At 42.6% G+C, this 14,595-nt stretch overlaps 1 protein-coding gene across 2 annotated transcripts; it reads right to left on the reverse strand.

The window, feature by feature from the left end:
- Positions 1-1,824: 1,824 nt before the first annotated feature.
- Positions 1,825-14,142, reverse strand: LOC141095990 (cyclin-dependent kinase 5 activator 1-like). Of its 2 annotated transcripts, none has more exons than XM_073582310.1 (2): positions 13,622-14,142; positions 1,825-6,487 (listed from the first exon to the last, which is right to left on the reverse strand). In XM_073582310.1, the coding sequence occupies exon 2, from the start codon at positions 6,381-6,383 to the stop codon at positions 5,505-5,507; it is 879 nt and encodes a 292-aa protein (XP_073438411.1). In that variant the 5' UTR covers positions 6,384-6,487; positions 13,622-14,142; the 3' UTR covers positions 1,825-5,504. The 2 variants fall into 2 exon arrangements, with proteins under 2 accessions (XP_073438411.1, XP_073438412.1); XM_073582311.1 differs by lacking the exon at positions 13,622-14,142 and adding an exon at positions 13,398-13,527.
- Between the last annotated feature and the right edge of the window lie 453 nt (positions 14,143-14,595).

Here is a 14,595-nt window from a genome sequence, read left to right on the forward strand (position 1 = left end):
CTTTCCCCTTAAAGGGAATCTGTCACCCCTTTTTTGAGATATCCTATAATGATATGATTCAATTGTGTGTCACATAAGGATTCTCTTAGTACTTTTGCTTCCCCCTGACCCCGCACCTTTCATGCATAAATACCTTTTTTATATCGGTTCAGATGTATGCAAACTGCCACGGTCCGGTCTGCTGGGCGGGGCTTATTCACCTGCTCTCCCCCTCCCTGTCTTGCTCTATGCATTTCTTCTTGTGTAGAGCAAGACAGGAAGGGGGGATCAGGTGAATAAGTCCCGCCCAGCGGACCGGACAGCGGCAGTTTACATACATCTGAACCGATATAAAAAAGGTATTTATGCATGAAAGGTGCGGGGTCAGGGGGAAGCAAAAGTACTAAGAGAATCCTTATGTGACATACAATTGAATTATATCATTATATGATATCTCAAAAAAGGGGTGACAAATTCCCTTTAAGCAATAATGTGTGCATGGCTATAGAGACAGATGAGGCTGCCATTCTCATCTCTAAACTTACCATCACGCCGACCGGTTAAGACGGCAAACGGTCCACGCTCAGCAATGTGATGCATCCCTGAACTCCTGAGTTTAGAGACCTAGAAAAGCAGGACTCCTAGATGCATCACTCAGGTGTTTAGAGCACAGGTTGCTTCCTGCAGAGAGTAGAGAGCGATTCCGACGATAACAATTACATCCTTAACCTGGGTCCTTTCAGCAATTCACACACTGCAGTAATTCAGGGCCATTTTTTAATTTTTTTTTATACAGATGATTCTTGCTCTGACTCATCTAATGTCTTCCATTTGTTGCCCTGCCCTTCCCCATTTGCCTCGTGTCACGAGGTGGACAAGCATGATAACAAAACAGCAGGACAGTAAGCCTGAAGTCACAGAGGTGGAGCAGGGTGTGGAATAGAGCTGGAGTGACAGAGGATTCACCTATACATTAGCTCTTGAGCCTCATTTGCATATCAATCCAAATGCTGATTTCTTAGTACCAGGAACAGACTAGCCATGGAAAGGTATTCCTGGACTTTTTTTTTTTTAAAGTTACATGCCTATATAAATAAACTGGGGTGTGAAATAATGCTTACAAGATTTTCTGTAAGAGGGGTTGTCCTACAGTATTAAAAAAAAAAAATATATATATATATATATATGTGAAAGAGGTTAAGTGACTAGAAGACTGGGTCATCAACTGTTTCTTTGATGGCGCACTATTCTAGCCACCTGACCGCTGCAGCAGTGTTGTGACTTTCCATCTGCTGGCAGAGGCAACACAGACATATGGAGGAGCCTTCCCTGGAAGGCAAGTTTGTCTCTTTAAAATTTACTAAATTCATAAATAAAATTTTATGGTTACACAATTAACACTTTTCTTCATTTCTGCAGCCACTACTGAGGGGTGGGGGTTGATCTTCAAACACGTTTAATGATTGAGACCAATGCACTTTCTAGTGGTGGCTGCAGTTAGCCAAAATGTTATTTGGAGCCAAATATTTATTTATAAAAATAAAAAAATACCCTGCTAGCTATAAAGAAATGGCAGGAGAAGAAAAAAGGATATGCAATAGAAATTTAGGGAGAAAACAAAGTTTAGCTTTTGAATTTCATTTTAGTTATTGAGCAAATGGTGAATTCCTTAAAACTCTGCCAGACTAGACTTGAGCTCTACACGGAGAGTTTCCTTAGTGAGGATGTATAGAAGCATCCAGTATACCGATACACTATACATATTGCTAATACTCTGCTTTTACTGCGGAGTGTCCCGTAAGTGACGGTTGCACCATCGCTCCAGAAATGATCACACATACGACACAGATTGTGAGTCTTTATTTCATCCTCACTGTACAAAAATAAATAAAAACACAAGTTAGACAAGAGGCGGAAGTTGTCACCTCCACACCTATCATTAGTGTCATTCATACACAAACCACAGAACAACTTCATGTAAACCGCGAGATGCTACAAGTGAGATCATCCCACACGTGTACTCTGCCATGTTCATGCCTAAACTCCCGTACAGGAAACATGCGTACCCTGCGTACACGTGTGGGGTGGGATCGGCCGTCATGCACTCAAGTCACACAAACCGTACATATTTATATACATATACTTATATAATACAGGCCGATGTTGGGTAACATGCCATTTCACGCTGCCCACCTAAGCCAAATATACCCATCAGAGGACACCATGTTACAGACACTTAGAAGCAGTAATTCAGATTGTGACCACATGAGGTACAGCAATCAAGCAGTGGGGATGAGCTGACCTCCGTAGGTCAGTGATATCAGAAATTGTTAGAAATGACATCCATGAAGTGCCATCATTCACTGTATACATGATGGCTATTGGTGGGCTCTAGTATGGTCAAGTATTATTATTAAGTACTCAATACCATTACATATAGGTGCCAAATCTATTAGCATAACTTGGCCACAACAGAGAGAATTATTTTGAAGGTCTTGGTAAATCCCAAGGGACTTATGTTGGCCCACTTAGTTCTGTATAATCATGTTTCATGCTGGTTAGGCCAGTGTCACTGCTGCCGGCACTCAGGACAGGAGCGTTCAGCTGCATAGAAATACATGCAGCCGCACACTCCGGTCCCGAGTGCCGGGTATTGATGTGCGAGTTTCTCGCAAGTGTGACACCAGCCTCAATGGGAGACTGTCAGCATGAAATGGCTGTTCAAACCAGGCACAGGAACTCGGTGTAAACTTGGGGTAGCCAAACAGCTCAGTGCACCTTCCCTACTTGATTTGTATCGATCTCTGGCTTCATCTTCCTCAACTGACAGCTCTGGCTCTTAAGGAACCAGGAGATAGTTGGAAAACATGTAGGTGGAAAGGTACACTTAACTGTTTGGCCACAGCAAGGGTGCAACAAGTGCCTGTGTTTTGGTTTGAGCAGTCATTTTGTGCTCACACACTCTCTAAGCCAGGGGTGAAGTAGGCAGAAGGCCAACTGTGACTTGGTTGACCACGCAACCAGAAAGTGGGCACTACAGAGGGTCCACTCTTTGGGAAACATGCAATTATTTTACATTTCCAATAAGAAAGTAACCTGCACTACTGCCAACTTTAAAGGGTCCCCTGCTGAATATTATGAGTGTGGTTATGGCCTCTAATGGTTTTGAGCTGGCAGTTTTGGCAGCATGCATTCACATATAGTAAAATCAACCACATTTATGAATCAGTACTACTGACCGACATCTGGCCTCACATTGCTGACAATAAGGGCTGTATACATGGATCCATCTCCCAACACTTATTCATAAGTGTTAATATGAGCTGGTCACCATTGACCAGTCAATGCATTACTCAGGCAGATACAGTTTGCATGTGTCCCATATGACTACAGTGGAGCTGTACGACCCCAGTGGATGTACCAGGATCAGGAACCTGAAATCCTAACACCAAAGAAAAATACATGAAAATACAAGTGAGCACAACTTTTCTCTAACACTGTACTAGTAACATTAACTGGGAAATCCACCCCATTTTCTCAAACGAGGAGATAATGGCACATTTCTGAAGTAGAGATCAATTTTTCAACACGATCAAGCCGTGATGCACTTTACAAAAAAAGCATTATTTTTCACATCATGCGGGATCTAGGCAAGTTTATGGAAAGTTACCGCAATTAAAGGTGTTGTACAAGACAAAAAGAACCATCCAGGTATCTGATATTCAACTGAATGGGGTCCAACTGCAATACCAGACACAGCCTGGGGCCTCGAGTGGCACTGTTTATGGAAATTGTTTAGTACAATTCCTTTAATGGTTAACCTCCCTCAGTGCAGATACAAATCTGGTTGACTGTTCCTCTGCATGATACCAACCTTATCCTCCTTTTAAAACAAGAGGGTCCATCTTTTAAAGCTTCCCAGTGAATACGAAGGTGGAGCAAACCTTCAACAGATTACTGATAAAGACATTTGTCAAGTATACAAGTTATTGTGGGCTTAGCAATTTCCCACCAACCTGATCCTATTAGTTTGGTCCTGGCCTCTGCTTAAAAGTAATGAGCTACACATTTTAGGCTTCACTCAAGTAGTTACACAAGTCAAGATAGGCAAGGTCATACCTGCACGTAGTCGAGGCAGTGTTTACGCCAAGTCATAGGCTACCTCTTGAAAAGATGGCCTAGGAACGTTTCTCTACTACCCAACCCAGGCCATTTCACGGTAATAAAATTCTATTTTAGCATCTTAAAATTAGGTCAGTTCACATTCCTGGGATATAGAGCGTTTTAGCGAGACTATTATATTTAGAACCGGTCACTCAAGCCTAGTGACGGCATATTATCCCACCCAAACTCTTTCCACAACATCCAAGGCTATATTGTTCTACTATCTATCTCATGCATGCACCAAACAAAAGCAGCCATCTTATGAGCTCAACAGATTAAGAAACCCCTTTAAAAATTGACAAGGCAATAGTGAGATCACAAAATGCCTATTGCATCACCAGTGTCCACGTTTCTCCAGTTGAATATTGGTTCAATCAAAGTCATAGTGGTCAAATACGTCACTAGAGTTAGTTTAACTACTATTTAAGTTAGTATCAACTAGTGATTTCCAATCTGTGGTTTCTGAGTGGTTGCAAAAGTAAAACTTCCAGCATGGAGTTTGGAAACCATAGATAGGAGACTAACCCAGGGATAAATGCAGGCCAAGAAACCTCATGTAATCAGTAAACCAGTCTTTCGCATTTATCACATTCATTTATGACCATGAACTGCACTTATATCACCTAAACAAGTCAAATTTCTCCTACGTTTTATAGAAGGTCCTGATATGTGCCAGCCCAGCTCATTAGTTCTAGGTCAAAATTGGGCACCTCCATTTTCCCGATTTACTATACTGGCTTATCATAGCATATGGATGTACCTACAGGATTTGATGTTGAGTTCCTATGCATCTGTCTGTAGGTTTGGGGGTCGGAGTAGAAAAGTGCTAAGCTGTTTTACTCTTGTGAGTGCAACCATTTACAGTTCCATATGTGACCTAAATAACTCCAGAGTTCATGCTAATCCAGGCCTGCACTGCAAATTAACTGGTCTGGAGTTTTCACGCCAGTGAATAAGACTTGAGGTTCATTAAAAGGTGATATCTTAATCAAAAAGCAACCTGAAGCAAACCTAGTGGATTACAAGGTCACAGACGCAATGAATATCTGTGACAAGACTTGTTATACATCTAATCTACCAGCAGTGCTTATACAGGTTTCTCGTTGGAGACCTGCAAGAGCGTTGCGACATTGCAATGAGTAGACCTATTCCTGCTTGAGACCTGTCAAGCGATAATACAATACAAGAGACTAACCAGTAGGGACCACAAAAAAATAAAATCAAAACCTTTCAACCTTGCACCATCATCCACATGGCAATGCCCTTTTCTGTCTCTCCTTTGAAATATAAAACTAAGCTAATTGGCCTCTTTTGAATATGACCCCAACACTGTCTGTTCTCCCACTCCACCAGTCCTTGGTTCACCGATCCAGTCCAATGAACAGTCGGTTCTTTTCTTCTTGTCCACCTTCCGCTTTTAGATCAGCAAAGATCTGAGTGAAATACTGAGGGTCAGCGTTGATGCGCAGCATCTTCGGACTCATTAGTCCAATAACAGAAAGGCAACGGTCCCAAAAGGCTTCCTTTGAGCTTTCCACAAGGAAAGGCTTGAGTGGGTAGGAAATCTCATTGCCCATGTAGGAATATGATAGATATACACAAGTTAACAAAGATGCTTGAAGTTCTTGCTCACTGTTAAGCTCAGAAGATATGATGTCTCGACAGAGCATGTAAAGGAAGACTACATTGGCCGGGGTGATGAAGCCTTGATCCTGCCACCCTTGGAGGAGAAGAGATCTGTCAACACTTCTTAGCCACAGTACAGGTTCTGTAGGAGAAAGATGCTTGAGTTTGTAACACCTTCGACATAGGAACGCCCCTAAACATCTTAGCAGCTCACTGGTGGATGCCTGCACCACCACCCGTTTTGGAGAAGAGTGTACTTGCTGCTGAACAGACTTGTTAACAGACAAAACAGAGTCTTTAATAGTGGAATCTTTAGAGTCTTGAGTGAAACTTGATAGATTTGAAGGAGACAAAGACTTCTTTAAATTTTCACTGTTGAGATTAGTAACATTATTCTGGTAACTGCCATTGGTTTGGCCCTTCTTCGGCTGTCTCTTCTTTGACGAAACAGCCACCAGTCTTTTCCACGGCAAGACAGAGATGAAGGAATGTCTCTTCAGAGATTTTCCATTCTTGCTGTTTTGGACGGCAGTATAATGGGCCACACTTGAGGAGCTCCCTTCAAAGAGTCCTGCCTTGCGGTAGCTTGGGGATACAGAGAGGACAGTCCCCATGATTGCTCACACTTAGTGGTTTTGTTCTTATTATAGATGATACGACTGGATATTCAGAAATCTTCAGATATCATTTCATCACTGTTCTCATGAAATTAAGACGCCTGGAAAAGAAGACAAAAACATTTAATTCTGAGTGACCTAAAAATACACAGGAAACTTAGAACTTCTAGAGTTAGTAATTTATCTATCTACTCCAGCAGTTGGGGATGCCCTGTAGGGTTGGATGAAAGATCACATCATAACCAACACATGACACTCCCCATTCTGAGGCTTGAGATAGGGTCAACAGCCCTTAGGGACACAAATTATGTTCGGCTCAAAGAGTGAGCATACGTTTATTAATTGAATCGTACTGTCCTAGTGACTTAACACAAAAAGAAAAGCTTATATCAGGTCACAAAACAAAAAACTAGTATGCATAATGTGCAGGCTAAAAATCCAATTATCCATTACCAGATGATACAGAAGCCCTTGGAATATCAATGGGAACTGTATATTAATTTCTCGTTGCTGACATAGCACCAAAATATTCCATACTGGTATACTAAAATTGTCCCCCTTGGGGCCAATGTCTAATTTTCCAATCTTTTTCACCTGATAAAACCAATTTTATAATAATTATCCTAGTGCTATGTGTTTGGAGTGTGGAAAAATAACACAAGAAATCAGAATAAATTCACAAACATTAAGACAAGTAGACGTTGCCCTTGGTTGAACTTGTAAGGCACGGTGCTAGCCACTGAGCCAGCTTGCTGTATATACTATATAATATAAAAAGTCTACAAACCTAAATATAAACTTTGTAGAGCATTAGTATCTATGCCGAGAGATGTCTGCATTCCTATGTGTGTGTGCATCAATGACTTGCTCCGGGCTTGTAAGTGAAAACAACAATGAGTCATTTGCAAATTGCTGTTGTCTACATTGTCCCATCCACCAGTTTTTAGGCCAACTGCATCTGATCTGGGTGCAGCAGATGACTTTATAGCTGCCAAAAGTTGGATGGACAATGCATATTATCCGTCATATAAATAATAATTGGTTATTGGCAAGCAGGGAAAACCCTGCTCCTAACAATACAGTTGTGGCCAAAAGTATTGACACCCCTGCAATTCTGTCAGATAATACTCAGTTTCTTCCTGAAAATGATTGCAAACACAAATTCTTTGGTATTATTATCTTCATTTAATTTGTCTTAAATGAAAAAACACAAAAGAGAATGAAGCAAAAAGCAAAACATTGATCATTTCACACAAAACTCCAAAAATGGGCCAGACAAAAGTATTAGCACCCTCAGCCTAATACTTGGTTGCACAACCTTTAGCCAAAATAACTGCGACCAACTGCTTCTGGTAACCATCAATGAGTTTCTTACAATGCTCTGCTGGAATTTTAAACCATTCTTCTTTGGCAAACTGCCCCAGGTCCCTGATATTTGAAGGGTGCCTTCTCCAAACTGCCATTTTTAGATCTCTCCACAGGTGTTCTATGGGATTCAGGTCTGGACTCATTGCTGGCCACCTTAGAAGTCTCCAGTGCTTTCTCTCAAACCATTTTCTAGTTCTTTTTGAAGAGTGTCTTGGGTCATTGTCCTGCTGGAAGACCCATGACCTCTGAGGGAGACCCAGCTTTCTCACACTGGGCCCTACATTATGCTGCAAAATTTGTTGGTAGTCTTCAGACTTCATAATGCCATGCACACGGTCAAGCAGTCCAGAGGCAGCAAAGCAACCCCAAAACATCAGGGAACCTCCACCATGTTTGACTGTAGGGACCGTGTTCTTTTCTTTGAATGCCTCTTTTTTTCTCCTGTAAACTTTATGTTGATGCCTTTGCCCAAAAAGCTCTACTTTTGTCTCATCTGACCAGAGAATATTCTTCCAAAACATTTTAGGCTTCTTCAGGTAAGTTTTGGCAAACTCCAGCCTGGCTTTTTTATGTCTCGGGGTAAGAAGTGGGGTCTTCCTGGGTCTCCTACCATACAGTCCCTTTTCATTCAGACGCCGACGGATAGAACGGGTTGACACTGTTGTACCCTCAGACTGCAGGGCAGCTTGAACTTGTTTGGATGTTAGTCGAGGTTCTTTATCCAACATCCGCACAATCTTGCGTTGAAATCTCTTGTCAATTTTTCTTTTCCGTCCACATCTAGTGAGGTAAGCCACAGTGCCATGGGCTTTAAACTTCTTGATGACACTGCGCACGGTAGACACAGGAACATTCAGGTCTTTGGAGATGGACTTGTAGCCTTGAGATTGCTCATGCTTCCTCACAATTTAGTTTCTAAAGTCCTCAGACAGTTCTTTGGTCTTCTTTCTTTTCTCCATGCTCAATGTGGTACACACAAGGACACAGGACAGAGGTTGAGTCAACTTTAATCCATGTCAACTGGCTGCAAATGTGATTTACTTATTGCCAACACCTGTTAGGTGCCACAGGTAAGTTACAGGTGCTGTTAATTACACAAATTAGAGAAGCATCACATGATTTTTCGAACAGTGCCAATACTTTTGTCCACCCTCTTTTTTATGTTTGGTGTGGAATTATATCCAATTTGACTTTAGGACAAATCTTTTTGTGTTTTTTTTCATTTAAGACAAATTAAATGAAGATAATAATACCAAAGAATTTGTGTTTGCAATCATTTTCAGGAAGAAACTGAGTAATATCTGACAGAATTGCAGGGGTGTCAATACTTTTGGCCGCAACTGTACACAGCTATGTGAGCACACTGATCTTAATATAGGGAAATTGCTACCGAGGCAATTAAAGTTATAATTTAATAATTAAGTTTATAAATTTGCATAAAGTTTCATGCACTGTGAGGTTACACCCAACGGTGGAAAGTAAATCACAATTGTTGGAGACACAACGTTAAATATTATAAAATGTGGTCAACAGAAGGGATAACAGTAATAATGGGGGCGATCTCCTTAGACTGAATTTACACATGTGTTTCGCGGTTAGAGTATGGACCATGATGCATGGGCTAGACATGGGTCTCCTGACCCAAACTGGAAAGCCTTTTAGGCATATATACGGCTGTCAAGTTCAGGTTAGGAGACCCACATCCGGCCCGTGCATTGTGGTCTGTGCTCGGGACTATGAAACACCAATGTGTCAATCCAGCCTTACTCTGAGCTTCTCAAAGTGGGTGGTAGTCATTTGCAAAATAAAATTCAATATCAGTGTGCCCAAGAAGCAACTCAAGGTCAGGACACAAATTATTTTGCAACATGGAAAATCCAATCCAATCCACCTGAGATCATATTTGTGAAGACAGATTTAGGACCACAATGGATTTCCAGAAATTGCTCCATAAAACCATCAAAACCCTTTGCAAGTGTTCTTATACTGTAACTTTGCTAAAATTTGAAATACCGTAACTAAAATTACAGATATTGTCCAGAACTAGAAGAGCGTGACTATTTTTTGGACAGATTTGGTGTTCTTTTGGTAACAACGTGTGGAATACATTCTACAATGGATCACCACCTGGACTTTTTCATGACGTCTACATGTTGTTGACTTGCTGTCCTAAATATAACAAAGCACAATCTGTGGTGGGGGGGTGGGGGGAAGGTGGTTTTGTCCTGGTGAGTAGTCACTGGTGTTTTTCTCCACTTCCTTGTAAATTCAACCAATATTAGCTTTTCAAACCAGTTTATCTTCTCAGCGTTAGCTGTCACGTGAGGGACAGGAGAACATGTTGCTCTTCCTCCCTCCCCCCTGCAACCTTTTCCATCAATCACTAAACCAAATGACCTTTTTCTTCTATTATATGTGGAAACTTCAGGTGTCAATTTGTGTTGCTTATGACAACATATAGTCCGGTATGCAGGTCACCCCACTATTATTGGACCGAGGACCCTTGGGCCCACCAGAGGATATGACTGAGGACCCTCCTCCCTCTATATAGGGACATGCACAACTAGTTATACACACATTAAATAATCTAGTAAACCTTATAGATATTTGTGAATAAAATAAATTGACTGGGTCCAAATAGGGTTGTCTTCTGATTGACCTTTGGGTCATTTATTGCATTAGAACCTTATTCCCCCCGAAGGGTCCGTCCAAAACAGTTAACAGCAGTACCTATCACACTTGGGGCTCACAACCTAATCCCCACCACCACATATATACCTGCACAATTTTATAATAAATTATTGGTTTGTCGGAAGAATTTCCATCTGATGCAGGCATGCCCTTCTCAGAATCAAATCCATGGGCTCCATTGAACAGTTCTAACTAGGGTGATATTATAAGCACCTTCTAGGTAATCAGCTCCACCAGTCTAATTGTTCCAAGAACTCTCCTGCAATAGTGCTGGCGTTTCACAGATTAATTACCTGGCACAAATCACAACATATAGTAATCATGGATGGCTAAGTATTATGGTATTGTAATTATGGTAGAGTGCATAAAAATATCCTGAAACTGGAGGGTTAACCAGAAGGGTCATCAACAGACAGGGCAGTTTTTTTCCTCCCAGAAACAGCGCCTCATCTCTTCACAGGTTGTGTCTAGTGCTGCAGCTCAGTCCCATCCACTTTTAAAGACGCTAAATTGAATTGCCAGACACAACCAATGGACAGGTATGGCACGGTTTCTAGAAGAAATCTTGTACAATCCCTTTGAAGACAAAGAATAAATAAGAATCACTGTGTGCTGTGCATAAGCTGGGATGTATTGTCTCCATATTGCATTTTACGGGAAGGGTGATGCCCCAGTCACCTGACTAAAGACTGTGATAAATTACAAAGCAGCCGGTTGATGGTTGAATGAACGAACGTTAGGTCAGTGGTGCCATACATATCTTTATCCATACGGAGTAAAGAAAAACATTCAACCTTGCCGTAAATGTTGTGAGGAAGGTTTTTTAAGAAATGATTGTGCAAAAGCCGACTGACCATAATACGGGTGATCAGAGCCTGGTAGAGCCTGGCATTCTGGGCTCCTCTTGATCTTCCTAGGCCCTGCGCAGTCATGACATACATTACAGGCCTAGTAAATGCATAAGGCGCTAAGGATGGCAGCCGCAGGAGTGAAGACTGCCGGGTCTGGCTGCCACCGACGACCAGACTGGATAGCAAGACTTTTTTTTTTGCTCTATACTACTACTGCTATTGGGTAAAAATGTTACACTAAAGCGACTTCCTTCCAGACATGACAGGTTTCACCCAACGAATTATCATTTTGGTTGAAATTTTACATCTTGATAAACTTTAGACTAAAGGTACTGTCACACTTAGCGATGCACCAGTGATCCCGACCAGCGATATGACGCGGTCAGGATTGCTGGTGCATCGCTAAGTGGTCGCTAGTGAGCTGCCACACAGGCAGAACTCAGCAGCGACATCGCTGGGGTCGGGGGTCGCTACTTACCTGTCACACTAGGCGATCCTGCGTCCTCCCGCTCGTCGTCACAGCAGGAAGCGCCGCAGGAAGCTGGCGACGAGAAACAGTCCTGGACGTTCTCGTGCGATCAGCGATAACCATCGGGGGAGCCGGTCGTAGGTAAGTATCAAACACAGCGATATCACTAGCAATATCGCTGTAACGTCACTAGTTATAGCGATATTGCTAGCGATATCGCTTAGTGTGACAGTACCTTTAGGCTATGTTCACACTGCGTTTGAGCCACATGTCAGCGGCTCCTTCAGGGCTTCTGTCTAAAGCCCTAGAACAAAAGGTGAAAACCATTCACTTTAATAAGGTAAACAGAGTCACTATGTGCTCTGTTTAGCATCGATAGTGTTCACCTTTTTAAGGCGGCAACAAAAGCATGATGCCAGGCTCAAAAATCTGACACTGCCAAAATGGACGCCAGAAACAGCACAAAGTGACTATTCGCCTCATTAAAGTGAATGTCGGTTGGGGTTTCCATCGGAATCTCGTTTTTTAGGGCTTCAGTCGGACGCACTGACACGTGGCCCAAACACAGTGTGAACATAGTGTCATGTGTAGCCTTGTATCCCAGATAGGCCTTGGTTACATTATGTGGACTATCTGGTGGTGCATCCATGAAAGGATCCAAACAATGGGCATCGAGGGAGCCACCATTACATTGCTCAGTACTACAGGTATAAAAGATGCCGATGAGATGCACTCAATATAGATGGTAGATGTGGACTTCATGCACGCACCTTTAACTCTGGAGAATAGATCAGAAATCAGGGGTAACGGATACTGATATTTAACAGTAATTTTGTTGAGGGCACGATAATCAATACAAGGTCTTAATGATCCATCCGTTTTGGCTACAAAAAAAAAAAACGGCACCTAAGGGTGACGAGGATGGTCTAATATGGCCCTTCTCCAACGCCTCCTTAATATAGGATCGCATAGCCTCGTGCTCGGGTACAGATGCGCGGAGACCTGCAAGTGAGGGACACCAGCTGCCATGAGAGGTCCCTGGCAGGAGAACATCACAGAATGACGAATATTATGGTGTGGGGGATGGAAAGTTGCAGATAGCAGTATAAAAGGAGAAAATATTGTGGTTTGCCGAGCACCCAGATGAGGAGATGTCAGGACAAATATACTGATGATCTGTAAGTGAGGAGGGGGCTGGGGGTGCCACGGCATGTAATAGGATATGGATTATGTAGATGGTCACTGTTGTGATAGGGGACGCAATCAATGGACACCTCAATAATCCGTAAACAGCTATAACAAACCAATTTCCAAGCAATTCTATGACACAAAGAGGTTAATATAAAGGAAGCCATACATAAGACACAAGGCGATAATCGGAGCACCTACAGAGGAAAAGTGTTTCTCTCCATGCAATATTTAGGGATTTTCTAATCGAGGCAACGGGAACATTAAATCATGGAAAAGTGGGTCTTCATCCTCTGGACATCTGCTCATTCGCGATTATGTATAGAAATGTATAGAAATCCGCCCGTTGTCTATGGACCTTAATCCTCGTAGACTTGTCCTCGGTCCCGTCGATTGTCCTATAAACACGTGAAGGCTTTATCCCTCCCTACGTGGAGCTCTTACCTTACTGACGGCCATTGTTCAGCACACGTAAAGCCATAGCAAGCAGCAAGAACAGAGGAACCTCATTATTATGGGATCTCCATTGTTCCTCCCTCCCATTTGCAGCGGTTCTATGGCAGGTTACAGTTAATTATATAGAGAGGGGGGATGGGGACTCCTGTAAAAAGCCCCCCAGGGAATCACAACAGCTTTCTGGGCAACCACAATGAATTACAGACACCTACCTGAGGCCCCTGGGTCTATCAAAGGTGCTGCAGGTGTGAGGGATCCACCAGATTACCCGTATTCAGATCTTCTTTTCTATGGATGGGATCTTGGAGAATAGTCGGTTCTGCTCCATACAAATTCTGATTCTTGATGACCCTTTTAAAACCTGAATCTGTAGATTTCTGCAGCTTGTCATGTGCCTCAGCTGAGACCTCAGGCTCTATCCAGTGTCCCAGATCTCCAGCAGTTGTGAGCAGCCTTGATTACTGGAACGATTCCTTGTTGATCTGCCCTGTGCATGCCCTGGCGCAGAGGCCCAGTGCCCATGTTATTGCATGGTGGTGAATGGCACTGAGAGTAATGTTTTCAGGCTGAGCTCTCCTCAGCAGGTCTGAATGCAGCCAGCATCTGTGAGTGACTGACAGATTCAGCACAGGCTTCTGCTCCTCCCAGGAAACAGCTGCACTTCCCAGCACAGCCCAATGCAAGCTCACATCTCATTCATCCCTTTCGAAATCGTGCACATAGGGTAATGTGGGAAGCGGAACCTAGGTTTTAGGGAATTGGCAGCACTAGTAACAATGTGTAATCTAATCATATACTTAATAACGTTAAAGGCAATCACCTACACATTGGACTAATGTCGTCCGAGCTCGACGTCATCGACAGGTTTGGCCAGATGACTGATGGTCGGGGAAGATGTCGATTGTGCATGTCCGATTTCAGACAGCTGATCATATTGTTCTCCCAGAGATAAAGCGCCAGCTAAACTTGTCAAGTTGGTGACGTTTTCACAGAAACCAAAGGCGCACTTGGCCAAGATGGCCGTCATACAAATAATTGTCGGACAGCCATCTAATGTGTATGGCCGGCTTAATACAATATGAAAAGTAAGACCGAGACACAAGGTAAACCGGTCTTATTTAGCGTGTAGCAGTAATAATTAAAAAAAGTAATAACTATTCGTGACATTGATCTGGGTCTCAGATCA

The sequence above is a fragment of the Dendrobates tinctorius genome, unplaced genomic scaffold, assembly GCF_039654945.1.
Source record: "Dendrobates tinctorius isolate UK_male_01 unplaced genomic scaffold, ASM3965494v1 ptg000071l, whole genome shotgun sequence".
Lineage (NCBI taxonomy): Eukaryota > Metazoa > Chordata > Amphibia > Anura > Dendrobatidae > Dendrobates > Dendrobates tinctorius.

Excerpts from the sequence above, each read along its gene's own strand:
- LOC141095990 (XM_073582310.1), bottom strand. The coding sequence starts at position 6,383 with ATGGGGACTGTCCTCTCTGTATCCCCAAGCTACCGCAAGGCAGGACTC.